This window comes from Elgaria multicarinata, chromosome 11, assembly GCF_023053635.1.
Source record: "Elgaria multicarinata webbii isolate HBS135686 ecotype San Diego chromosome 11, rElgMul1.1.pri, whole genome shotgun sequence".
Taxonomy (NCBI): Eukaryota; Metazoa; Chordata; class Lepidosauria; order Squamata; family Anguidae; genus Elgaria; species Elgaria multicarinata.
In genome coordinates, this window is record NC_086181.1 from 32,669,224 (window position 1) to 32,696,669 (window position 27,446).

The 27,446-nt window shown below is 46.7% G+C and overlaps 2 protein-coding genes across 3 annotated transcripts; one reads left to right on the plus strand and one right to left on the minus strand.

The window, feature by feature from the left end:
- The first annotated feature begins 1,060 nt into the window (after nucleotides 1-1,060).
- Nucleotides 1,061-6,866, plus strand: LOC134406349 (urotensin-2 receptor-like). Of its 2 annotated transcripts, none has more exons than XM_063137719.1 (2): nucleotides 1,061-2,171; nucleotides 6,520-6,866. In XM_063137719.1, the coding sequence occupies exon 1, from the start codon at nucleotides 1,148-1,150 to the stop codon at nucleotides 2,159-2,161; it is 1,014 nt and encodes a 337-aa protein (XP_062993789.1). In that variant the 5' UTR covers nucleotides 1,061-1,147; the 3' UTR covers nucleotides 2,162-2,171; nucleotides 6,520-6,866. The 2 variants fall into 2 exon arrangements, with proteins under 2 accessions (XP_062993789.1, XP_062993788.1); XM_063137718.1 differs by lacking the exon at nucleotides 6,520-6,866 and adding an exon at nucleotides 5,543-5,601.
- A 12,252-nt stretch (nucleotides 6,867-19,118) lies between these two features.
- On the minus strand, nucleotides 19,119-22,858 carry LOC134405278 (zinc finger protein 850-like). Its single transcript, XM_063136518.1, has 2 exons — nucleotides 22,825-22,858; nucleotides 19,119-21,576 (listed from the first exon to the last, which is right to left on the minus strand). The coding sequence occupies exon 2, from the start codon at nucleotides 21,478-21,480 to the stop codon at nucleotides 19,159-19,161; it is 2,322 nt and encodes a 773-aa protein (XP_062992588.1). The 5' UTR covers nucleotides 21,481-21,576; nucleotides 22,825-22,858; the 3' UTR covers nucleotides 19,119-19,158.
- Nucleotides 22,859-27,446: the final 4,588 nt, after the last annotated feature.

Here is a 27,446-nt window from a genome sequence, read left to right on the forward strand (position 1 = left end):
AACCAAATGCTGAGTCCCGCTGGCCTCCAGAAGCAGTCCCCAGACCTGAACTCTGTGAAAGAGTAGGCCCTGTCTGAATTGCCACCCCTTTGCTCCATTAAACCAGGCAGGTGAGACCTCACTGAAGATAAAGTCTGAAGTATTGTAATCATTTCTTAACTGGGGCCACCATGAATTAGGGACAGAAGTGTAAAACTACGGAAGGGCCATCTGCCACCACCCCCTTTCCTGATGTCGGAAGAAGAGATCCTGTCCCATGGTTCTTTTCATTCCACGTCTTGCTCTCTGTGTCTTTGCATTTATTAGTTTCTTTTGTCCATTGATCCATACAGTCCCCTTCTGTCTTTGTATCTCTTGGTTATTTTCTCTCTCTCCTGGTGGGCATCATTCCATGGAAAGCTGCATGGTTCTGCCAGCAGGGAGTTGGACCCTGAGCGTCCGTCTGTTTGGGCTGGGGCTGTGGAGGGGGGGGGGGAGCAGAGAAGGGAAGAGGTGTGGTGATTCCATCTGTTCCAATCTCCGGACCAATCGGACCCCCGGACGCTGTCCCGCCGCCCGCCCTTGTAGTCCCTTTAAGCTGACACGCTGTCAGAATCCCACCCCAGGGATGAGATAAACAGGTTCCTCCAAGACAGACAGGAGCCGAGAGCCGTGCTCCCTGAGAGGGGCCGGGCCAAGGTTCGACCCCGACATACCGACACTAGCAGGGTGCGAGGAATGTGAGAGGAGAGAATTTGCAGCCCCAGACAGATACACGCACATACGCCTCACACACTGGACACCGCGCGCCACCGCTAGCTTCAAATGCATTGAGCACAGGAACCAGGAACAAAAAGGCCTTCATGCCCAGATGCGGAACAGCGACCGTGCGCACTCCCAGACACAAGACAGACCAGAATACCTTTTGCAAACTCGGATCGGCTTTTATGGGGGGTTCAGAAATATGATGGAGCAACAGGAAGAGTGGAAGTGAGTGAATGAAAACAGATGGACAACTGGACAGACAGACAGACATGCGGCTTAAAGAATAGATCACTGGAAATAACGAGCGGTGGATCAATAATAGCAAAGTTCTTTCCTCTCTCTCTCTCTCAAGGACTAGAAGGGACATTGTTCTTCTGGACATTTGGCCCTCGGTTGTGTGCTCATGGAGCCATCACCGACCAACCATTCCCTGCGGGTGCCGCTGGGCAATGTCTCTTTGCCGGAGGGAGGAGAGTCAGCCGCAGCCTTGGGAGCTGTGCTGAGCTTGATGTGTGCCACAGGGGTGGCTGGCAACCTCTACGCCCTGGCAGTAGTGCGGGCCTCACCCTCAGCTTCCTCGCTGCGGGTCCACCTGGTCAACTTGGCTTTGGCTGACCTGCTATACCTGTCCACGGCCCCCTTCATTGTCCACAACGGGCTGGTGAAGGACTGGCCATTCGGGGAGGCGGGCTGCCGGATCCTCTTGAGCCTGGACCTCCTCACCATGCATGCCAGCATCTTCTTGCTCACGCTGATGAGCTGCGAGCGCTACACCGCCGTGGCGCACCCCTTCCAGGCCGGCCGCCGCGCCCGACGGTGCCGCCGCCCTCTGGCCGTGGCCATTTGGCTCCTGTCCTTTGCCCTGGCCCTGCCTATGATGGTGATGATCCACCAGGAGGAGCGCACGGTGGGTGAAGACGGAGCGATCATCCGGCGTCTCTGCTCCCCCACCTGGAGCGAGGCACAGTACAGGGTGTACCTGAGCATCCTCTTCAGCACTAGCATTGTGGCGCCCGGCCTGGTCATTGGGTCCCTCTACTGGCGCTTGGCCAGGACTTACTGGCTGTCGCAGACCCGCAGCGGCTTGGGCCGCTCTCCCAAGAGCCGGGTTTTCCTCCTCATCCTCGTCATTGTCCTGGCCTTCTGGGCTTGCTATCTGCCCTTCTGGGTCTGGCAGCTCCTGCCCCTTTACTGCCCGTCGGCGGCCCGCCTGCCCATCCACACGGAGATCTCCATCAACCACTTGGTGACCTGCCTGACCTATGGCAACAGCTGCATCAACCCGTTCCTCTACACCCTGCTGACGCGCAACTACCGTGAGTACCTGCGGGCTCGCCAGCGGAGGACGTCACATGCCTCCTTGCGATGCCTCCAAAGCAGAGGCAGGCCGAAGGCCGAAGGCGCAGAGGATGTCTGAGCAGATACAGGTGAGGAGTGTGGGGAGCATAGTGAATGCCAAGGACGGATTGTGCATGCTCCGAAGTCACATAAAATACAAAATATGGGAGCTTAAAGCCACAATATGAAAGTACAGCCAGAATAAAACCTAGCAGCAATGCAGAAATTTCAGATATCAATTTTAAACAGTGGAGCTAAAAGACTAGGATGCTAAAATACTGGGAAAATAAAAAAGTCTTCACTTGCTGCCGAAAGGAGCACAACGTAGGCGCCAGGCGAACCTCTCTATGGAGCTCATTCCCTAGCCGGGGTGCCACAGCAGAAAAGGCCCTCTTTTTGCTGAACGCTTCCCCTGCTCACACACCGCCACAAACCAAATCATTCCGTTTTTCTCCTGCTGAAGCTCCATGATGAGAGCTCCATTTCTCCTCATCCTGATGGAGCTCCATTTCTCCCCTGCCAGAAGAAGCAGTGGAGGAAGGTTTTCCTCTTTCCTGCCCATCCATGCTGCACGCTAAGTAACGAAGCTAAATGTTTTAGAAGCAGCGTGTACAAGTACCTCAGAGAAAGGCATTATTGCCTGTTTTAGAATTAAGAAATTGAATGGCTACGCACAGCTCCTGAAGGAGGAGACATCTCCGACACGCGTAGAACACATTTTCTTTTTCCAGGCACCAGAGTTTGCCTCCCTCGTCTCCTGAACAAAATGCTCAACAAGAATTATTATTTCCCCTTCCCCACCCACCCAGCTAATTCTCAGTGTTAACTAGTTGAGGTAACGTTTAATAGTTTATAGATTACCTAGCAGGGGCCTTTCCCCCTTCATCTAGGAGAGGAGACAATTTGGAGAGGAAAAAAGGATGAGTCTTTCATTGTGAGAGGGTTGTGACTTTTGCATCCCATGTATGTCTCAAGACGTTGGAGCCTTCCTGCGTGCACAGTTCTGGGGTTAAGCAATACCGTCCTATGTACTCTGCAGGCAGGGGGCTAGAAAAGAGGGGTGTCAGATTGTACAACAGTAGGGAGCAGTTAATTAAAAATATAACGTAACAGGACGTTTAAAGCGTTTTTAGACAAAAGCTCCCCCACCCACACTGCAAACTGGTCCTGCAGTCTATGCACAATTACCTGGAAATAAGCCCCATTGAACAGAATGGGACTTCCTTCTGCGTAAACACACACAGGATTGTCTCTACTTCTTCTTACATCTCTACATCTTCCGGCCATTCTTCCTTTAGGAGTGAAATCAAACAGAACAGGGGCAAACATGGGCAGGATCTACATTACTGCTTTAAAATGGTTTATAACGGTAGTGACAACTGTTGGGGCTCAGGACACACACTCCCTATACAGTCTTCAAAACGTTTTCAAAGTGTGATATCCTGCTTACTGAGGATCTGGCCCAGGTTTCTAAAATCAAAGTCATTCTCTTTGATATGAAGTCCAGAAATATCTTCGGATACCATTATAAAAGCAGAATGTAAAGGAATCGATAAGAAATAGCCAGTAATGTTGCTAACTCATTTTCCAGAAAATATGCTTGAAGTATATATACTGTATATATCCTTTCAATCTGAAGCTAAGTATATAAAGTATATAAGTATATAAAGATGAGACAGCAGTGATAATATATTGGAACTCACAGTAAAGGAAAGAGGATCCAGACTTGGTCATAGAATAATTTATTTGAACGTATATTATATGGTTAGGATTCAGACTTGATCATACTTAGAACAAGCCTAATGAAAGCAATGAGATTTAAGTCCCATTGATTTCAATATGGCTAAATTTGGATCGGACTCTATATTTTGATATGCTGTTTTGCCTCTATGATTAGATCCGCCCATCCCCAAAGATGTTCTTCACAGGGCAAAATGCTATGAGATAGTCTAGACATTGGGGTAGTAGAGCCATGGCTCACACAGGGTTTAGTTTTTAGATTAGCAGGGAGGTTGACATCATCCGCTACCCGCCCATCCCATTCAGAATTCCCTGTTTCCTTTGAGCTTAGCTACAATTTTCCCAACCACAATAAGAACATAAGAACATAAGAAGAGCCCTTCTGGATCAGACCAAGAGTCCATCTAGTCCAACATTCTGTTCACACGGTGGCCAACCAGCCATCCATGTTCCCCAGCAACTGGTGTACATAGGCTTACTGCTTCTGATACTGGAGGTAGCACATAGCCATCAGGACTAGAAGCCACTGATAACCTTCTCCTCCAGGATTTTATCCACCCCACTTTTAAAGACACCCAGATTGGTGAGCATCACTACATCTTGTGGTAGTGAATTCCATAATTTAACCATATAGGGTTCCCTGTTGTAATGCAAAGTATTTTGGACATAGCTTGGTCTTGAATGGGCAATTAAGACCAATTTGCTTTACAAAAGGTGATGATGAAACTGCTAGAACTAGTTTATTGATATGGATAATTTCAACTGCCTGAATTTTTGGACTCTCCTTAGAAGTCTGGCTGCCCCATGAGAATTTGCTTGCTGTCCGAAGAAGCTATGCTGTGTAATCTGGATTGCCCCTGTTGTATAGTGCATATTCCTTATTTTCTCCACTCCCATATAGTTTTGGACTCTAGTTTCTCCCTGAATGGGGTCCTGGAGGGTTGCAAGAGATAAATCTGGGCTATTTGTTGAGCTTTCAGGCAAAGCTTTACCCTTAAATGAAACATTTCAGTGGCTGCTCATGACAGAATTCACCACCACCACCAGTAGTTTTTGATGATTTTATAAAACTTTCTATAACAATGAGTCGTATCCAGAATTAATCAGGCTGGGAATAGACCTAATGAAATCAATAGAACCATGGCAGCCTCAAAAATAATCCAGTCCAAATTTTTGCTCTGAATCAGGATTCTCGATTTCCTAAACTTGTTTAACATATTTGGCCTCATCTACACCATGCAGGATATTGCACTGTGAAAGTGGTATATAACAGATAGGAGCCACACTACTGCTTTAAAGTGGTATTGGAAGTGCACTGACAACTGCTGGGACCCATTAACATATACCATATACTGCTTTCATACTGCTATATACCACTTGGTGTGGCTCCTACCTTTTATATACCACTTTCATAGTGCAATATCCTGCATGGTGTAGATGAGCCCTTTGTTCATATACTGGAAGGAATGTTAGTCATAGAACTGGAAGAGACTTGGGGAATCATTTTTCCATTGGTTTGTTTAGTATTGTTAATACTAAATGCAATTGAAAAACAGAACTAAATTAGTTTTCCGCCCCCCAATTGCATTTATACCCGCTTATTAATATTGCATGCTCCTTGGTGAAAGCTTTTTGCCTTGAAAAGCATGGTATATAAATACCTAAACAAGCAAATAAATAAATAATAATCATGACTAACTTGCCCCATTGATTTCTACAGGTTTACGGTAAGCATGACGAAATCTGGATTCAACCCAATAATAATACGCAAAAAGAGAATAATAAAAAATGACACTAGAACAACAACAAAAAATCAAGTTTTGTAAAAAAAAAAGATGTATGACATCCCATTGGGTGCTACGAAAGTATGGGGAAGAAAAACACTTTCTAAAAATTAAATGAAATTCCTGTTGCTTCAGTCTGCTCTTAGATCTCTGCAGAATGACAGCAATGTTAGCCTTTTGTTTGCAACCAAAAAAGCAGCAAGCTAAGGAAAGCAAATATATGTAACCATTCTGAAATTTGTATTTCTGAGTCTTTAAGCATTTCTACTCATTTATGAAAATTTTATATCGTAGAATCAAAGAAGGTAACCTGAAGTACAATCAAAATGAAATTTCACATAAATTTGTAATCTGTTTACATTCCAGAACCCCACCCTGACTTTGCCATGTTGAATATGCTCAATGCTTGCATATATATTAAACTTACATCTTGGGGATTCATTTTCAGGCAATCATGTCAAGCATACGTTTTCTGAATTATGTACCTGGTTTTTTTACGCCCTAAATTCCCTATATCCAGCAGCATCCATATGTAGGTATTTGGGGAATGAAAAGGGGAAATTGCATGAAATCTGAATTGAGATCCTTTTAATTAGAGATACGGGGAACTGAACCAAGACCCGTGTGCAGGTAAAACATGTGTTCTAGCTCTGATCTACACAGCCTCTTTCGTAGAAACAGATGATAGAAGTTGTATTTACCACTCAGCAATCCCAGCCAGCCTAGGCACATTTGGAATTTGAGGGGTATGAACTTGACCTCCAAGACACCTCTTTTATAGTAATTAACCCAGCCTCTTCCTATGACTTCATGCTCAAGGTAATGTTGACCTTGAGTCTAACATATTAGCATCTTATTTAAGGAACAAAGGAATGTGTTTCCCATGCTTCTGCCTTGTTTTTCTCTGCCTTAGGTCCTCAACCTGGTTGATCCATGCTGAGACAGAATGACTTGACAAGAGAAACCGTATATAGGAAATTCCTTCATAATTCCAGGGCTAACCTTCTCCAGTCTCCAAATGCTTCACTCCTGGGACAAGAGTAACAAGACTCCTTGGGCTGGGGGGATGCCAAGTTTTTATTGACAGCAGCTGCACGACAGGCAGAAATCAAGAGGTGAAGGCACTGTGGGTGTGTACAGCTGTACTTCTCTTTTGGAGAAATCATTGCAGTTCTTCTACCCCCCCAAAACCTCACCTTTGCAGCTTGGGCTACAAGAAGACACATCCCTGCTATCCATCATGAAGTCACATTTCCATCATCCACTGCCTCCAGCCAGATCAGTGAGTCTATTGCTACAGCAGCATGCTTCTCCTACAGAAAGATATGTGTTTTATATGCCAAAATGTATGTTTTGCTAAGCAGCTCCGAAGGAACTGATTAATAATAAATCCCCAAATTATGAGAAATATTTGTTGTTCTCCTATCTCATTTTAGTCTTCACGTGAGCTTAAAATTTGTGTGTGTGTGCGTCAGATGAACATTTCTGCACGCAATCTTGCATCATTTGTACTTTTACTCTATCTAACTCTGTATATATTCCTCTGGTAACAACTATGCCATGCTTTGGTGTCCTGAAAAGGGATGCTATTTTACTCCTGCTGAGACTTGCCCCTCGCCTTTCCAAGATAGCCCCTTCAGCCTCCAGAAAGTGCTGTGCAGAGGACCCTGCTGAATGGGGTGAGCTGTGATGCAGGGTGAGGGGAGGCCCCCTAAAATCAAGTGGAGACACCTTCCATGACCATGGGAACATAGGAAGCTGCTTTATAGTGAATCACCCCATCGCTCTATCTGGCCCAATATGGCTGACACTGACTGTCAGTGGCTCTCCAGAGTTTCATGCAGGATTCCCCCCCCCCTCGCCAAGCCCTACCTGGAGATGCCAGGGATTGAACCTGGGATATTCTACATGCAACACATGTGCTTTGCTATTGACCTATGGCCCAGATTCTGGATCTAACCCTTTGTCTGTCTAAGATGAAGAGGGAATTTCACCAGGTGCTGCATGCATACAAATGACACCTGCTGAAATTCCCCTTTCAAAACAAACGTTAAAGATACAGTGATTAATTTACTTTATTTTAAATCATGCTGAAATCGCAGTCCACAAAATGCAGAGAATAAACAATTGAGAATGGTACCTTGGAAGCAGAGGAGAGGTGGACAGAGTTCAGGCTTGTGGGACCTCCTTTGTAGAACTCTGAGATACATCATCCAGAACCTGGTGCAAAAGACATCCACTTAGAATCCAAGAATTCTGACACCTGCTGAAATTATCTTTTCTAGACAACTGTTAAAGCTACAGGAGCCCTGTCCTCCTTTCCATATGGTCACCCTGACCAGAATGAAATAGAGTTCACAGTCCTTCCGTTTCTGGTTACCCTCGCCCCTCCGTCCTGGTCATTCTTCATTTCATCAGTATAATTTAGGAGGGGAGGGGAGTTATTTTGTTGCTGCTATAGTTAAACAACTGGGAGTCATAAATCTTTGCTAATCTACTGAGGATCACCCATGAATTTACCAATAGATCCAGATCTAGCTTCTGCAGATCCTTGAACAAGAGCAAGTGAAGGAAAGGGGAAATGAAACATGGAGAAGGCAAAGTTGGGGGCTGCACCTGCAAGGTGCTCCTTACAGGGAATGAGAAGGAGGGGAAGGCCGAGATTGCAGTTTGGTGACAACCCTTGAGGGAATGGTAAAACCCTGTGGCTGATTCACTTTCTACACAAGGTTATATCAATGGAGAATTTCCATCGCGTTGGCTGTGCATGGTTTGAACACATGTAAAATCTCTTTTCACTTAGATCAGGGCTGGGCAACTTGTGGCCCTCCAGATGTTTTAGCCTATTTATTTATTTATTTATTTATTTATTTATTGCATTTTTATACCGCCCAATAGCCGAAGCTCTCTACTTCAGCTCTCTCTATAGCTGATGGCCTACTACTGCCATCAGCTATAGCCGGCAGAGGAGGAGGATCATGGGAGTTGTAGGCCAAACCATCTGGAGGATCACACAAGTTGTCCATCCATGGCCTAGGCAACTGATCAGGGGTTGGATCCGGATTTAGTCATGCTTGGAGTGGATCCTTTGAAATCAATGGGACTTAAGTTGATCATGAATAAGGTTAGTTTGGTTCATTTCGATGGGTCTGCTCTAAACCTGGATCCAACCCCATATAAAGAGCATAAAGACAGTGAGGGCAAAGGAAAGGAGCAAGCTTGGCTATGGGGCCTGGTGGGTTGTGAGAAGAGGACTATAAGGTTTCTATTTTGGCACCTTCTCCATTTACTGCAGCATTACTTTTAGCTGCCAGGAAATAGGGCATATTTAACCAGCCCATCTCTGCCTACTCCCGCTTGCCCCTTTATGTAGGGAAATGCTTGCGTTATGCATCATCACCAACAAAGCATCCGTTGCGGCTGCATTTTCAGTACCCGAAGAAAATCCACTTCTCTCTCTCTCTTACACACACACACCACAGCCATAACCCTGAAAGCTGTTGCATTCCTAAGGCTGCACAATCACAAGCTGCTCTCACGTGGCTGGTTTTCTTCCTTGCATTTCTCGTGTCTGCACTGTGGCGTCACACCGACTGATCCAAATTCTGTGTCTTTTTTTGTGTGTGCCATTTTCCAGGGCGGAAAAAGCCACATTATCACACAATTGCAAGGCGACTCGGACATAGGAAAGAGCTGCCTGTCATTTGGCCCACATGGTTCCTCCTGGCATGGAAGGAGGTTTATTTATTTATTTATTGCATTTATATCCTGCCTTTTTTCCTCCAAAGACCCCAAGGCAGCATATAAAATCCTCCTCCTCTCCATTTTATCCTCACAACAACAACCCTGTGAGGTAAGTTGGGCTGAGACAGTCCCGTGGCACCTGAAAGACATAGTAAAGTTATTATGGCATGAACATTTGTGGCCCAGAGTTCACTCAGTTGCCACGTGAAAGCCGCTCTCATGCACCACTGGTACTATAGGTATCAGCCATGCATCAAGTCCATGGCAGTACTGGCACTTGATAGGCAGTGTACTATAGTGGTTAGAGTAATGGACTAGGATCTGGGATATTTGGGTTTAAATCCTTTCTGAGTCATGAAGCTCACTGGGTGACTTTGGGCAGAGACGCTATCTTTCAGCCTAACCTAGCTCAGGGTTGTTGTGAGGATAAAATGCCAGCCCTTTGAGAAAGGATGGGATAAAAATGTTATTAATAATTTCAACCAACATTTCTCAGATCTATTAACCCTATTAACCACTAGACCACTATGACTATTAGGGTGACTATATGAAAAGGAGGAGCCCTGCCTTCTTTTGCATCTGGTCACTAGTACAGCTAGAGTGACCAGATACAGGGCTCCTGCAGCTTTAACCGTTGTGATGAAGAGAGAATTTCATCAGATGCTGCATGCGTACTAATAACACCTGCTGAAATTCCCTTTTCTATACAACTGATAGTTATAGGAGCCCTATCCTCCTTTCCATATGGCCACCCTACTTATTCTAAAGTATTGAAACTTTATTGGTATTTAATAGCTTAAGGTTGCAACCCTACACCCTCTTACCTGAAAGTAAGCTCCATTAAACTTACTGGTTTACTTCTGAGTAAACACAGATAAGATTGTTCTGTGAAACACCATTCGTAATCTATTAAACAAGATATAGATGCTCCAAATACTGTGCAAGCTTTTTTCTTTCTTTTTTAGTATAAAGACAGTTTCAGTAGATGCTGGCTTAGCTCTACATATGCCACAGCTGTTTTTCTAGGAGGCATAAAATAATACCTTGCCCCCACGAAATTCGCCAAAGTGGATCAACACAGCTGCCTGGTTTTGATTTATCTTTCTAGTAGGCACTTTACATAGTTTGAAGAAGACATTTCTTATGAAAACTCACGCTGCAATAAAGTAAGTAGTCTTTAAGGTGCCATCAGCATCTTTGATCTTCTTTGCTGTTGAGGTTCATTGGAAACCCTTTTGGAACAACCGCCCTCCCCAGACTTATTTATTTCATTTTCCTGGAATTTTCCATGGTGCAAAGGGATGGATGGATGGGCGTTTCAACTTGAATTTCCCGTCAGCAAAAATAAAAATACTTGGAGGTCATGCTTGCTTCTACCTAGAAACCACAACATTTTTCCGCCACACGGTCACTTCCAAGTGGAAGGTTTTTCTAAATCATTGAAGCTGTAGAGTTCCCTCTTCTATATCTGCTAGGGGAAAGAGACAAAGTTCATGCTCGTAGAATGATTGCTGGAGATGTAGTTGTTAGCCCTGCATTTGAGTTTAAAGGGGCTACGAAATGAGGGCCTTAGCTACTGGGCATTTTTCTTTTCCCTAAGCCTGCTGTTTTTTAAGCAATCTAATTTTTGAAAGATAGAGTCCTAAATTACTTAAAGACAGCCTACTCAGTTCATAGAATCAGTATCGGAATCAGTGGAAGCTGGTGGCACCGTACCTTTAGAGTTCTGACTGAAACTCGGAGCGGATTCACTGTCCCACTGACATCAGAGCCACCAGCCTCCACTGCCCTCCTCTGAACACATTCCAGTGTCTTGATATCCTTCTTAAACTGCGGTGGCCAGCACTGGACACAATACCCCAAATGAGGTCTGACCAAAGCAGAAGCAAGCAGTACCATTAGTTCTCACAATATGGACACTGCACTTTTTTCGATGCCTCCAAGAATTGCATTACTCCTTTCAGCCGCTGCATTGCGCCGCTGACTCATGATTAGCTGGTGATCTTCTAAACCAGCCTTCCTCAACCTGGGGCGCTCCAGATGTGTTGGACTGCATCTCCCAGAATGCCCCAGCAGCTGGCTGGGGCATTCTGGGAGTTGTAGTCCAACACATCTGGAGCGCCCCAGGTTGAGGAAGGCTGTTCTAAACGCTTAGATCCCTTTCAGAGCTGTCATGGCTGTCATATGAATGCATCAGCCTTTCCTGCCATATCTGCAATAAGGAGGTGACACTGACCTACCTTTCAAGGTTGTTGTTCAGTATTACAAGATCAAGTACATGAGGCATGTTGGAACAACCTAAATTGCAGGGGGAAGGTAGGTAGGGAAAGGTGCTATATAAATACTTGAGATAAATCCAAGTCACAAATAGATTTTATATTTTCAGAAATAGGGAAAATCAGCATTATGTGATTCTTTTGTTCCTGTAGTCCTAGATGTTAGCTTGAAACCTGCATAACACCTAGTAGAACTTATATATTTAAGCTTGTGCCGCCTCCTACATTCTTTTAAGACTCTGTGCAGGCGCCAATATGGTCAGCCTTCCCACCACCACACACACTTTTTTTTTATAACATCTTGTGTGATGAAGAGATCTGGATATTTATTTATTACATTTATTACATTTTTATACCGCCCAATAGCTGAAGCTCTCTGAGCAAGCTATTTCAAAAGCTTGCCCACAATTTAGTGCATTTTGGGTTGGTCCCAACCATAGATTTTGGATTATATTTTTCTTATTGGACTTCCTTTGTTTTATCATCATCCATCCATCCCCCCACCCACCCAAATGAATTGCAGATGACTACATAAAGGATCCACCCAATCGAATATTTTTCTCTAAATTTAATCTGTTTTAATCAGCTCACCTCCAGAGCACAAAGCCCATACCTTATAGCACTGCTGTCCGCAGTATCCCAACAAACACAATGACTGTTCTGTTTTCCCAGGGACAAAAGCGCTGTGTGCCTTGAACAACAACAACTGTATGACAGGAAGAAATCCAACAGGTACAGCCCCTCCCCACCGATGAAGGTAATAATATTAGGTTGCGTGTTGGAGAATCATTCTTTCTTTGCATTGACCTAACTTTTAAACCATTGATAACAGGCTAACACTACCCTCTGGAGGGGAATTTGTGTTTTATAACCACGTGGATCTGGCTTCATTTGCTGTTGCTATACCCCAGAATAGCTTCAGCATTAATTGCTGGATAGCACCAGTGACATCCTCGAATACCCACATTGTTCTCATTTTTATTTATTTTTAGTGGTTTGTTTTTAACTTTCAAGTTGAGCGGTTACCTGCTGTACCACATATGTACTCATGGAGCCCTTTGAAAAATTAGCAATCCTAAAATTAGCTAAAGGCAAAGACAAAAGTCAAAATATCTTGCTTTTATAAAACACGGCAGGATTTTATTCTATATACTGTTCAGGGACATGCACAGCAGTGTATGGGGCAGTGTGTATCAAAGCCTTTCTTCAGATTATGGAAAAGAGACTAAATATAAGTTTGACGGAGAGAAGAGTGACAAAGAAAAGTTCTAAGCAGCCCACGGACTCCACATATATTTTGGTCTGTACAGCAAAGCAAAAAATAGAGGTCAAATGTACTATCCTCTGCCAATAATTTGAATTAAATTCAATGTATTTTTATTTATTTATTTATTTATTTTTCATTCCTTTGGTTGATTTTATTTTGGAAAATTCTTATTTTTAAAAAATAGCAATAATTAGCAGGGCTCCTCCAGTCCTGTTGCAGTGCTATCACGCCTTGAAGGTTGTGCACCTTGCCTAGGAGCGGTGTGCCGTCTGGGAGAATCTTCCTTCACAAAGCCTGTATTTCATTTCCACATTCACACCTTCTGGTTCTGAAAGGGATCCCTCCATTTCTCCGTGGTGCTCAAATGTCAGATCTGTAGTAAGCAGGATTCATGGTGCCAAACCCCTATTTGATGCTAAGAAAACAAGGCCAGAAACCTTGATATACCTGCTCTGTATGTAGGCCTCTGTAGGTAGTTTGGTTCATGCAAGTGAACTTGATGATTGGATTGGACTAATGTATGTGCCTGAATGTGCTGTAATGCTAAAACTGTTCTATATCAGCAAGAAAATGCTTAATTAGAATTTCTAACTGTCAAGACCTCTTGATACAGTAGAAGACAAATAATCTAGCTTGATGAGGACTGACCATCCAGGTCAATCTGACATTGCCAGAAGAGTTATGGGACATCTGTTGATAAGGTATAATGAAGTTTTCTTTGATCTGTCTTTGTTTTGCTTTAGAACTTTGCTAACTGCTAATTGGTTAAGATGCTACTGTGTATAAATATACCTGCTTTTCACACTGCCAGTTGAGACATTCTTTGTCTGTAGGACTTTCTCCATACACCCGTATTACACTCAATAAAACAGAGTTGCCTTAAAACCAAAGTGGATTTTTATCGTTGACAATGCCAATCTTCAATCAGAACCATTCACTAGAAGGAACCCTACGGCCAGACTGTGTATATGCTGCACACACAAAAAGCTGCAGAACAATACTGACCACAGCATTCAACTTCCTAAGAATCTTCCTTTTCATTTCCCCACCCACCTGAAAGGTCACATTTCTAGCCCTTATGGTTCTTGAGATAGGTTTAAGGCATTGTGATGACTGCCTGACAAAACCTAAAGAGCTTACAACTATGATTTCCAGCAATCAGAGGGTGAGGTTTCAGAGCTCCTGAAACAAACAAGGAGTGTCATCACACAGGGGGAAATGGCGTTTGCTTACCGTTGCTTCTCCGCCCGCGTGTTTGTCCCTCATTACTTCCTCTTTTGAAAGACGAAGTAAACAACGTGCACGTGGCCCATTCAATGGGCCGTTTTGATCCTGCTGCTTCTCCTGTACACACAGGAGATAGCGGTAACTTCCATCTTTAAAAATAAGTCAGGCTTTGTAGGGTGTTTTTTTTGTCACGAGAAGAAGGCTAGAAGGGGCAGGAGGAGCACAGGAGGCAGACGTTGTCATGAGAGGGACCCGCAAAAATTCATGAGTGCCCAGTAATGAGCGTGCAATAAAATGCTCGTCTGATGGAGCTCAAGGTGGGGAGGCACCAAAACACTGTGCTGACTGAAGGAGGGAACCCTCCAAGCACCTGAACCAAAAAACCCTATCTTTTATTAAAAGCCTGATGCGTTTCGAGCGCTCCTGGCCCTGTGTCATAAATTAAACAAAACCAGAGAATAAATTCAACATAACCAGAAAAACTGTGCATATTTGCATAATTTATTCAAGTTGCAGAATCCACCATTTCTTGTTGCGGAATTTTCGTCACCATGGAGCATCACAGAGTTCAACCTATGATTTTCATAATGGAGGAAGACTGTGTACACACCAAGCAGTTTCTAACCACAAACTGAAGGATCAAATGAGGGAAGTTCCAAAGCTCAGTGGCTGTGCACAGGTTTCACATGCAGGAAGTCCCAAATTCAGTCCCTGTTAGCTCTGGCCTTAAAAAAAAACAGAGCTGAGGAAACAGGGCTGGGGAAGGACACTCACAGCTACCACCATTTAGAGTAAGTAGACCAGCCTTCCCCAACCTGGTGCCTTCTTGATGTTTAGGACTACAACTCCCATTCATCTCAACCAGCATGGCCAGAGATGATGTGAGTCGTAGTCCAAATCATACAGAGGGCGCCAGGTTGGAGAAGGCTGAGGTCAACAATACCGCCTGGGCTAAATGGACTAAAGGTTTAATTTGGTGTAAATGTTGTCCACACACATAGCAATTCAAAATACCACTATTTTTGGGCCTTACCATAGACTGCCACTTTAGCATTCACAGATATATGAGGAAGCAGTCACAGAGAAAAGTGACCAATACTTATTGCTACAGCAAGTGGTAGGGTGGTGGGTTTTTCAGCCTCTCTGGCTGAGTTTGCACACAACTAGGGTGACTATATGAAAAGGAGGACAGGGCTCCTGCATATTTAACAGTTGCATAGAAAAGGGAATTTCAGCTGGTGTCCTTTGTATATATGGAGAACCTGGTGAAATTCCCTCTTCATCACCACAGTTAAAGCTGCAGGAACCCTGCCCTCTTTTAAATCTGGTCACTCTAGTATAGCTCCTGCACCTTTAACTGTTGTGATGAAGAGGGAATTTCACCAGGTTCCCCATATATACACATGACACCTGCTGAAATTCCCTTTTCTATGCAACTGTTAAAGATACAGGAGCCCTGTCCTCCTTTTCATATGGTCACCCTACACACAACTGTAATCTCGGGTTCTGTTCGCACCAGTTTGGCTCCTCCCACCAGCACGACCAGGGGGACGTCTACACGGGCGCTTTACCCTGGGGTAGCTTCGAAGTGGCAGCAGGTGATCTACATGACGCAGCCGCCACTCCGAAGGGATCCAGTGGCAAAGAGACCCTGGGAAGGAGCGTCAATGCAGCTGTGCTGTGGCTCGCTACGCCGGGCACAGCATTACCTCAGTCGTATAGACGAGGGCCAGCTAAGCCAATTCGGAATAGGAAATTCATGTCATCTGAACCCAGCTTCAGGGCTCCTTGTGCCCTTTACAACCGGTGTTTGTTTTTTGGCTTATGACTCCTGGCTCGTTTGGGAATAACAAGCCAGGGACCTGGGTTCAGACAAAAGTGTAAATTTTCTATTCCTGATCTGTTGAGCCGGTCGTGCTCGTGGGAGGAACAAAGGCACAAGCATAATCCTGGCTTACTGTTGCGTGCAAATACAGCCTCTATGTGATACCAGTAAAGATCTGTATGTAGAGAAATAGCAAGAAGTGACGTTCAGACAGCAAACCCATTCATACTTCCTCTAAATAGCGTTGATTTGCCCCACAGTGGCTTCAAATTGGCGATGCGTTGGTTAAATGATGCAGCCACCGATTCGGAGCCACCAGGGGGCAAATCAACGAAGCTGCACAGAGAAAAAGTTGAGGAAGTAGCCTGAATTTTTACTCTGGAGCGAGCTCACCACGGCTCTTCCGCTGTCTAACCTCACTCCGGTGTTGCTTGAAGGGTGTCCCAGGCGGATGGCAACCAAAGATTCGTCGCCAGAAGCCGAGCAGGAGCAGGCCAAGCAAACTGAATGGCTGCTGGAAAACCCGCATTGCCTCCTGCCGTTACGATTAGTCCCTGCCACCCCGCAGCAGCGAAAACACGGGGTTTAGCAGCCGTGTGGTGGCAACCCAGCACCGTGAAGATAACCCCCCCGAGAACAAATCCCATTGAATTAAATGGGTCTTACTTCTGAGTAGTAGATAAGACACAGGGTTGTACTCTAGGGAGCAATTCCCATTAAGCACAGTGGAATGTATTTCTGAACAAACGTACACAGGATTGTATTGTAAGGCTGCCAGTGTCCCCAACTTTCATTCTTTCGCGATGATATATTCCTATGGCCAACGTTAGCATTTCAATCGAATTTTATTGTTTCAGAAAATATCCTTCCCTGGATATTAATTTTAAAAAATTCTGAGTGGTTTCACTTTTAGATCATTAAAAGGGAATTCCATTTGTGGGGTGTACAACTTTTAACTAAAGTTCATGATTTAACTGCGGAGAAGTGGGGAGGGGAGAGAAGGAAACACCCAACATACATTCCTTGTAATTTTAAAAATATTTTATAAACTCTGGCCCAAAAAGAATTAATTTCATTATCCCACAATATGCTGAGACAGATGAAACTAATAAAGAAAATATACCATCCATCAAACCCTCTTCATACACAACCCCCTATTCAAGATGTGAACAAACTAATGACCCTTGTTAGTCTGAGAGGAAAAGAACATGAAGAATCTAAAAAAAGAAGTTTTGCCCACCTTTAGTGAAAAAAAAATCGCATTTTCTGTGTGTTCAAAAATTAAAAGCCGTGCAAACAGAGTTATCAATTCAGGCTATATTTACAGGTTCTTTCTCTCTCTTGCTCCCCTTAATGGGTTAAAAGTCACTGCCTCCTCCTCAGTCTGGGCTGGATTGAGGAAAATGGCAGTAAAAGACAGTAACTCCCATTTGAGCAATTTTGAAGGAATAACTCGGGGCTGATGGAACCTGTAGTCCAAAAATCTGGAGGGCACCAGTTTGCCTACCCCTGAGCAAGTGGGGTGGGGCTGGAAGGCTAGGGTGACCATATGAAAAGGAGGACAGGGCTCCTGTATCTTTAACAGTTGCATAGAAAAGGGAATTTCAGCAGGTGTTATTTGTATGCATGCAGAACCTGGTATAATTCCCTCCTCATCACAGCAGTTAGAACTGCAGGAGCCCTGCCCTCTTTTGTATCTGGTCACTCTAGTATAGCTCCTGCAGCTTCAACTGAATTTCACCAGGTGCTGCATGCATGCAAATGACACCTGCTGAAATTCCCTTTTCTACACAACTGTTAAAGGTGCAGGAGCCCTGTCCGCCTTTCCATAGGGTCAGCATATTGTTGTCCGTCTCCAACCAGCTTCAGTGAGGGCAGAAACACTCCCCCTTGGCCTTTCCACCACCACCCCACTTCTCTGTTCTCCTAGTTCAGGGGTGGGCAATCTGGTGCCCTCCAGATGTTTTGGACTACAAGCCCCATACGCCCCAGCCAGCATGGCCAATGGTCAGGGACCTGGGTCCAAGTCCCATGAAGCTCGCTGGGGGCAAAACCCAGCTCAAACCATTTCTGGGAACTATTGTATAGATAAGATGGGGTAACTCCAAAATAGCCTGGATAAAAATGTGACAGAAGGATAAAAATGTGATAGATAAATAAATAAATCTCCTTACATTCCCCCCCCTCCAATATTACAAAAATGTTCTGACTATCCCTACCCACTATCCCACAAGAGCCATACTATCCAAGAACAAGAGAATATGGGTACATTTGACAGGCTTTATCTGGCTGAGGTCAGGCCTGAAGCCCTGGGTTCAAATTCAGCGAACAATAGTCAACCTCAACGCCTGTCACATCTTTGCAGGTCAGTGTGTCCAGTCTCCTTTATATCTAGGAAACAACACTGGCAGAGGGATGAAATTGGGGGACTTTCCCATTAGGATTTCAGTTTGGAAATAAATGGGGGTCTCACACAGGCCAAATATCAGATACAAAGACACTCAATGATAGGGTGGCCATATGGAAAAGAGGACAGGGTTCCTGTATCTTTAACAGTTGCCTAGAAAAGGGAATTTCAGTAGGTGTCCTTTGTATATATGGAGAACCTGGTGAAATTCCCGCTTCATGTCAACAGTTAAAGCTGCAGGAGCCTTGTCCTCTTTTGTATCTGGCCACTCTAGTATAGTTCTTGCAGTTTTAACTGAATTTCACTAGGTGCTGCATGCATACAAAGGACACCTGCTGAAATTCCGTTTCCGACGCAACTGTTAAAGATACAGGAGCCCTGTCCTCCTTTCCATACGGTCACCCTAAAGGCATACTCTAGAGATGGATCCGTCGGTGCTTCAAAATCAGTTGGTGCCATTACGGTAAGACTTTGGGGCAGCCATCCAGTGCTCCACTCAATGGAACAATTAGAAGGGTCCTCCAAACGTAGCAGGGCTGGCGTGCCACATTTTGAAGCAGGTGATGTAATACCCATTACCATCTAAAGAGGGAGAGGGGGCTGAAAGACCATGACATCCAGGATTTTAAATGACCTTAACTGTACCACCATTCAAACTGGTTCCAGGCTCCGCTCAGAGATCAGGAGCCAGGAAGCGAGTGTCTGTGAATGCTTCGAGAAGGCCAAATGCACCGGAGTGCCTTCCTGTCTGCCCCCCCGTCCCCGTCCCCTGCCCACACCAGATGCTTCCCTCGCAGGATCAGAGGTCAGGGAGCGAGGTGCGTACGCTGGTGTTTGGAGAACGCCGAACTCCATCGGAAGGATTTCCCGCAAGCCCCGCAGACGTACGGCCGGGTGCCAGCGTGCTGGTGCTGATGCTCTGCGAGGTTGCCGCGTTGCCGGAAGCTCTTGCCGCAGACGGGGCAGCGGTAGGGCCTTTCGGCCGTGTGGACCCGCCGGTGCTTCACCAGGTGTGAGTTCTGGGTGAAGGATTTGCCGCAGGAGCCACAGACGTAGGGCCTCTCGCCCGTGTGCGTGCGCTGGTGCTGAATAAGGTTGGAGCTTTGCCGGAAGCCCTTGCCGCACTCCGTGCACCGGAACGGGCGGGCCCCTGTGTGGGTGGCCTGATGCTTGGCTAGATAGGAGCCCAGGGCGAAGGCCTTGCCGCAGATGGCGCAGCAGTGCGCCTTGCCGGGGGCGTGCGTGCGCCGGTGCTCGGCCAGGTTGGAGCTCTGGCTGAAGATTTTGCCGCACTCGGGGCACTTGAAGGGCTTCTCGCCGGTGTGCGTCACCTGGTGCCGCAGTAGCTTTGAGCTCTGCGCAAAGCCCTTGCCGCACTCGGGGCACTTATAGGGGCGCTCGGCCGGGTGGCAGTTGCGCCGGTGTTCGGTGAGCCGGCAGCGCCACGTGAAGGTCTCGCCGCACTGAGGACACCGGGAGGGCGGGTCGCGCTGATGCTGCCGCAGCCCGGAGAGCAGCACGAAGCCCTTGCCGCAAGCTGGGCACCGGAACGGCCTCTCTTCGCCCAGGTGGCGCTGCTGGTGCCTCTCCAGCTTGCCGCTGTCGGGAAAGCGTTCGCCACACGTCGGGCAGCGGTAGGCGGCATCATCGGACATGTGGGTGCGTTCGTGGGCCGCCAGTGTGGCAAAGAGGGCAAAGTTCTTGCCGCAGTCTACACAGGAGTATGGCTTGTCCAAGGCAACCTCTGCGGGGTGGCTCAGCTGGTGGCTCACAAGCTCTGAGTTACTAGGGAATGCTTCACCGCATTGGTGGCAGCTGTGGGATTTTTCATCTGCCCCGTGGCTCATCCTATGTGTCACAAGGTCAGTGCTCTCAGAGAAGCAAGCACTGCAAACGGGGCACATATAAGGCTTTTCTTCCTCCTCTCCCTTGCCAGTATGACTCACCTGGTGAAGTGCCAGCTCGTCAGGATCAAGAAACGTTTTCCCACATTGGGGGCAGCCACAGGTATTCACATCCAAGTGAATTCTCTGGTGCATAGCTAGAGCAGCAGACTCAGTAAAGGAGGCTCCACACTCCAGGCATTTAAAGGGCTCCCTCTGCTCACTGTGGGCACTCTGGTGCTGCTCCAAGTCAGCGCAATTGGGAAAGTCCTCACCGCATTGGTGGCAGCAGTGGGATACATCTCCAAGGTGTACCCTCCGATGTTTCTTAAGGTCAGAGCTTTCAGGAAAGCAAGCAGAGCAATCAGAGCATTTGTACGGTTTGTCCTCCACATCATGACTTGCTACATGGGCCTCTAGTTCCGAGTGATCAGGGAAGACTTCGCCGCACTGATGGCAGCAGTTAGCAACCTCACCCAAATGGATCCTTTGATGGGCGGTCAACGCAGAACTCTGACTGAAGCTCTCTCCGCACTCCGGGCACGTATACGTTCCCTCTTCCTCCCCATCTGCGAGATCGCTTTGCTGCCCAGGCATATCCGAAACCTCGGGGGAAGCGTCTTCCATTTGCTGGATGCCCTGATCTGTGCCTGAACTGGGAGGAGGGGCTTGGGCCTCTCCTGCGGCATTTCCCCAGCTGTTGCCGTTGGCGCAGTGTTTGCGCACATGCTTGGCGAGGTCAGAGCTGACCCCGAAACAGCGGCCGCACTCCCTGCAGAGGTAGGGCTTTTCGCCGGTGTGAATCCGCCAGTGAGTGACGAGGGTGGACTTGCGCCCAAAGCGCTTCCCGCAGTCGGGGCAGGCGTGGGGGCGCTCGCCCGAGTGCGTGCGCAAGTGGTGCGCCAGGGTGGAGCTCTGCGAGAAACGGGCCCCGCATTGGTGGCAGCGGAAGGGCTTCTCCCCCGTGTGCACCCGCTGATGCTCAGCCAGCGTAGAGCCGCGGGCGAAGCGCTTCCCGCACTCGCCACACGCGTGGGGACGGCACCCGCCATGGGCCTTGAGGTGCTCTGCCAGCGACGAGCTCCAGCTGAAGCCACGGCCACACTCAGGGCACCGGAAGGGGCGCTCCCCCGTGTGGATCCGCTGATGTTTCACCAGGTTTGAGCTCTGGGCAAATCCCTTACCGCACTCGGGACAGCGGAACGGACGAGGGTCTGCCGGGACAGACAAGGTGCCCCCTGGCATCTTTTTTCTCTGATGCCACTTGAGACCAATTAAAGCTCTCTGGACAAGTCACAGTCTCTTCCACCTCTAGAGCTTCCTCGCTTGCCGTGTCCAAGCCTGGTGAGAGAAAGTTATATTGTGAATTCAGATTTTATCATACATTCCAAGTTGATGTTTTTAGGGCACAGTGTGTTACACAGACAAGAATATTAGGCTTCGACGTGGGAGAGCCAGTTTCAGATCCCCTTGCTGAGGAAACTGCAGTCTCTAGAGGAGAAGCCGTAACTCAGTGGTAGAGCAAACACCTTTGCATGTAGAAGGTCCCAGATGTAATCCCTGTTAACTCCAGTTAGAAGGATCAAGTATTATTTGTTTATTTAATTAATTTCTATCCCACCTTTCTGGCAGCAGCTCTTAAGGGTTCTGGCAAGGAATTTTTCCAGCTCTACCTGGAGATGCCGGGATTGAACCTGGAACCTTCTGCATGCAAAGCCGGTGCTCTATCACTGAGCCATGGCCAGGATCCCTGTCTTCACCTGCATTGACCACCATCAGCAGTTGCCTCCCTCCCCCCTTCCCCAGTCCAGCAATTGTAGCTCCTCCCCTTGCTCCATCCAGGAGAAGTGTGTGGTTCAGCAACTGAAAGGCTAAATGACAAGCTATTTAGAGATGAGCAATTATACAAAGTTCGCATGCCCCTAAAAACCAAACAAACAAAAACATGCAGGGTTGGCTTTTGTATCTGGTCAAGAGGGCAGGGCTCCTGCAGCTTTAACTGTTGTGATGAAGTGGGCATTTCACCAGGTGCTGCATGCATAACAATGACACTTGCTGAAATTCCCTTTCCTCTACAATTGTTAAAGAGACAGGAGCCCTGTCCTCCTTTCCCTGTGGTCACCCTATATCCCCTCCCCCTCATCCCAACAGCCCTACTCCCCCATTCCTGCTCAGAAGCAGATCGTCCCCTTTAGAAAACTTGAGGCCGCCTCCTTGATCTCCCAAGATCTGGCCTCCCGGTCCCCACATGCCAGGGCGGTTTACTACTTCCAGGCGCAGGGGCGCAGCAGCCTCTCCAAACGCCCCCCTCGCCAACCTCCGCTAGAGCGCACAGGCGCGCAACCTCCGCGCGAGCCTCTACCCCAAGGGCGCACCTTCCCGATCTCCGGGCCCGGGTACCTCTTCGTCTTTCTTCCCAGCCCTCTTGCCAGGATCTCCCCCAGCCAGCCCCCTTCATCCCGCCCCTGGGGAGCGCACGGCCTGGTCTTCTCCAGGTTCCCCGGAGCTTGGGTGTGCGGCCAGCCAGCTTCCTCCTGCAAGTTTCTGCCCCTTCTTCCCTAGCTCGGATTAGCACTCCTCACCCCTTACCGTCTCCATAGCCCCCCAGCGCCGCTCCCCCCACACGCCGTCCGCAGCACGCCAGGGGTTAAGCCCGGCAGACAATACACCGCCAGGCCCAGCTCCGCCTCCACCACCTCCTGCCCGCCTGGCCCGGCTGCTCTGTTCCACTCCTCTCCCCCTTCGTCGGCGCGCACCAGGCAGGCTAGTCGCTAGCAGAGGTCGGATCTCCTGCCTCTGTGCCGCCCCCCGACCCCACCCCCCGCCGAAGCAGAGACAAGAGCGGTGGGGTGGGAATCGCCCACACGTGCCCATGACAAAAAACAAAGGGGGGGGAACTAGGGGTGGAGTAGGACTCCTGGTTCTTTTTAGTGTGCGTACACACATGCACACACATAGTGCGGTAAAATGACCTTGGGTGATTCATGTCTACACCCACGCGTTGTCAACCTGCCTTGATGATGTCTCTAGGGCACAAATACTGCTTTATTATCTTGGCTCAGATTACAACAAGCATAGGAAACTTGTCGGCACTATTAAAAGTGGGTGCGTGAGTGGGGTGATTGTTGTAAAAAGAATGTCCAAAATACTATACATTGCGAGGGAGATCAATTGCAGCCATCCCCCTTTCAGGTCTTTTAATCATTGCCTATGCAACTCAAAATATGATTTCAGTGACAGAGCAGTGCCTCTGAACATGTGCAGAGTCCCTAGGCAACCACTTTTAAGTTATGTTCTGGAGTTTACTACCATAAGATGGGCTGCTGAGCACTAACTTGGTTGTTTTGGCCATATTCATGGAGAAGAGGACTAACAATTGCTATTTAGCAAGAAAAGTCAAAGTAAGAGCTAATCTTCACATAGTTTTTTTACATGGGGAGTCCCCCCAAATCTGCCATCAAGTCACAGTGTACATGTATATAAACAAAAACAATGTATTGGTGGGGATGTGAGAAATGTAAGCCAGCCTTCCCCAACATGGTGTAAATAGTGAGGTTAAATTAGGGTGACCATATGAAAAGGAGGACAGGGCTCCTGTAGCTTTAACAGTTGCATAGAAAAGGGGATTTCAGCAGGTATCATTTGTATATATGGAGAACCTGGTGAAATTCCCTCTTCATCACAGCAGTTAAAGCTGCAGGAGCTATACTAGAGTGACCAGATTTAAAGGAGGGCAGGGCACCTGCAGCTTTAACTGTTGTGATGAAGAGGGAATTTCACCAGGTTCCCCATATATACAAATGACACCTGCTGAAATTCCTTTTCAATACAACTGTTAAAGATACAGGAGCCCTGTCCTCATTTTCATATGATCACCCTAGTTAAATGGCCAGAAAATGCAAAGCAAATAGGACAGCCTGACCATTCAAGTAAAGTTTAACTGAATTATTCTGGAAACTTACATCTATATCCATGGTCTACATTGTAAAAATCACAGATCTAGTGTTCCATGATGCAAAAACATGGCTCTTTAGTCTCATTATTAGCCATGGTAGCTGGTAGGTGTTGAGGAAGGGCTGTAACTCCCTGGCAAAACACATGCTTTGCATGCAGAAGTTCCCAGGTTCAATTACCAGCTTTACGAATTAGCATCAATCAGTAATATGTGGATCAGCCTGAGACCCCTGGAGAGCTAGATGGAATTGATCCAGCGAGGTTTGTGTGTTTACAACTCTGTTCCTGCAACAGGGAATGAGGCAAACTTGTCAGGTCAGAATTGATGGCTTTTGCAGGCCTTGAATTCTTTATCTCTTCTCTTCTCTTCTCTCTCAGAAATTAATACACATACATCCTTGGTGCAAATTTGAGCAAAAATACTGCATCCCCACCATGCAGAAAACAGCAGCAGCACTTCCAAAAATGTGGTTATTTAGTAACTGAACAATAAAAAGTGCCATCAAATGCTGAAGTCAACTGTTAAGTACCAATAGCTATTACATCTTGAATATTGCTGGATGTCAAATAACACCAGATATCAGTGGCACTAAATATTTGGATATGGGATAATAGGAAGATATTTGGTATCAAATTTGGCAAGGGAGGAAGTTGAGAAGGATTTAGGCGGGCATTTTTTCCCTAGCTCCACCAACAACCTCTACATCAGACATTGACTAAAACAAGGCCTTGTGTCTCCCACAACCTGCTGCCCTCCAGTTGTGTTGGAGTGCTAGAATACTGCACGCGTGTCCTTAACCCTAGGAACAAAATGTTCACACCAAAGTGGCATAGATTGTGTCTATCTCACAGGGAAGCTAGGTTGGCTTTTCCTCTGCTGTCCTTCTGCCACCAGGCAAAGGTGTTTTTATTCAAGCATGCCTTTGGCATGTAAGCTAGTCTGTTGTTGAAGCAGATTCCAGTGGGTTGGCTGCAGCTTTTATTTCTTTTATTGTAGTGTTTTTCATTATGTTTATGATCTATTTGTTTTTATGTTTTAACTGAGTTTATTGTAATCTTGGCTTTACTGCTATTAGCTGCCATGAGCACCATTTTCTTTCTTTTTTGGTGGAGAGATAGGGTTTAAATCAGCCTTCCTCAACCTGGGGCGCTCCAGATGTGTTGGACTGCATCTCCCAGAATGCCCCAGCCAGCAGAGCTGGCTGGGGCATTCTGGGAGTTGTAGTCTAACACATCTGGAGTGCCCCAGGTTGAGGAAGGCTGGTTTAAATCAATTAATTAATGTCCTGATCTCTCCCTCTGGCTGCTTGGGAGGAAATAATAGTGTTTCTGGAGGGGCAGGGGTTGACCCCGTGTCCCAAGAGGACTGTGTGCACTGCTGGCTCCAGGTTTTTGTTGGCCCTTGGACAAGACGTCCTCACGGGGCTCCCTCCCTTCTCATCACCATTGTCTCCAGCTGCTACTGCTCTCCATCCTCTTTCTCATCATTTTTACTACTTGCTTTCTTGACAGGCAGAGAGCCAGTGAACAAGCAGGCTGTGCCATCTACTGCTCCTCCTCCTTCTCACCACCATCCTCATCTGGACCAGAGCGAGAGGCAGTGAACAAACAGGTTGCACTGGTGAAGAAGAGGAGCAACTCCAGGGGGCTCTTGTCAGTGGGCCCATGCTGGAGTGTGGACCTTCGGCAGGTACCCGACCATGCCTACTGTTGGTGCCAGATCTGGCTGTGGTAATGTTAGAGTGACCATATGAAAAGAAGGACAGGTATCTTTAACATTTGTTAAAGGGGAATTTCAGCAGGTATCATTTGTATGCATGCAGCACCTGGTGAAATTCCCTCTTCATCGCAACAGTTAAACCTGCAGGAGACCTGCCCTCTTTTGTATCTGGTCACTCTAATTTTAACTGTTATGATGAAGAGGGAATTTTACCAGGTGCTGCATGCTTACAAATGACACCTGCTGAAATTCCCCTTTCAATACAAATGTTAAAGATACAGGAGCCCGGCCCTCCTTTTCATATGGCCATCCTATGTGCTTCAAAACAGTGTTTGTGGGCTGCATAAGGGGATTTTTGAACCCCTGCTTGAAAGAATGCCTAGGGAGTTGGACTACTGTCACTGGTTGTGCCAGTGAGGCTGGTGAAACTGTTTTAATATTTAGCTGTTCTTTTGAAAGAGCTAGTTCCTAGTTCTAATTGTTGTGGGCAAAATTTTTAAAGTTTTTCCAAGGGTGATGTCTTCTAAAGACCAAAATAAAAATGTGTTCTTATGTTCTTAAGAGGCTTCCAGTGGTTGAGGGTTTCCCAAGTACCGCCACTTGAGAACCTATTACAAAAATGCCCACCTCTACTGTACTATGCGGGCCTGATTTTGTTATCTTTGCTGCTGTAGTGGTCATTTCATAGTTATTAGACTGTATTGTTTTAATGTTCTATTATATATTCATATTTGCAATTTTTTATGCATGTTGCATATTTTATTTTACGGAAGCCACCATGTGGGGACATTTGCCCTCAAAGGTGACCTATAAATATCTTAAATAAATAAATTCCATCACCTTCCATCCTTATCACTAAACAATTCTTTTGAATGACAGTGAACCAATACTGAGAGGTGGAATCAGGCATATTAATACAGAGAATATAACCTTGCAGATCTACACTTAGCTTCAGCCCCTCCCATTCACCCAACTTGCTCAGTGAACCCCTCTTGTTTCCCTACATGATTTCAGCCTTCAAGCACCAACTCCTATTTATTTTATTTTATTTTTTTGCACCACCCAGCCTGATGAAAAGTTCTGGAGAACTCTAAAGTTTGCACATCTTTGTGGGATTTTCGTTGGTCAGATATTGTCCAACCATGGATTTTGGATCCCCCCCTCCCCATGGACCACCATGACTATCTTTTATTTTCTTTAATGTGCTTTAGAGAATAAGGTTGCCACCTTTTCTTCTGACAGGGCCTCCGTGCATTTCACGGGTACAGAGCTATGCAGCGAGAGCGACTTCGTTCTAGCCTGGAGAGACAGTGATGGGGCGTGGGGTGGGTGGGTGGGGGAGCTTCATTTTTTGGATTCCTGCCCTGCATTTGTTAAAGGCGCAGAAGCCCAGCCAGCAACTCAACGGCCCTGCACTTCTCCACCCTCCCTACTTATGAAATCCTGGCTCCCCGTTTGTCCAGGGAGGAAAGGGTTACCCAGACAGTACACGGAAGTGGGGACCTTCGATCGTCAGCCCCTTCCGGTTCCTGCCGGG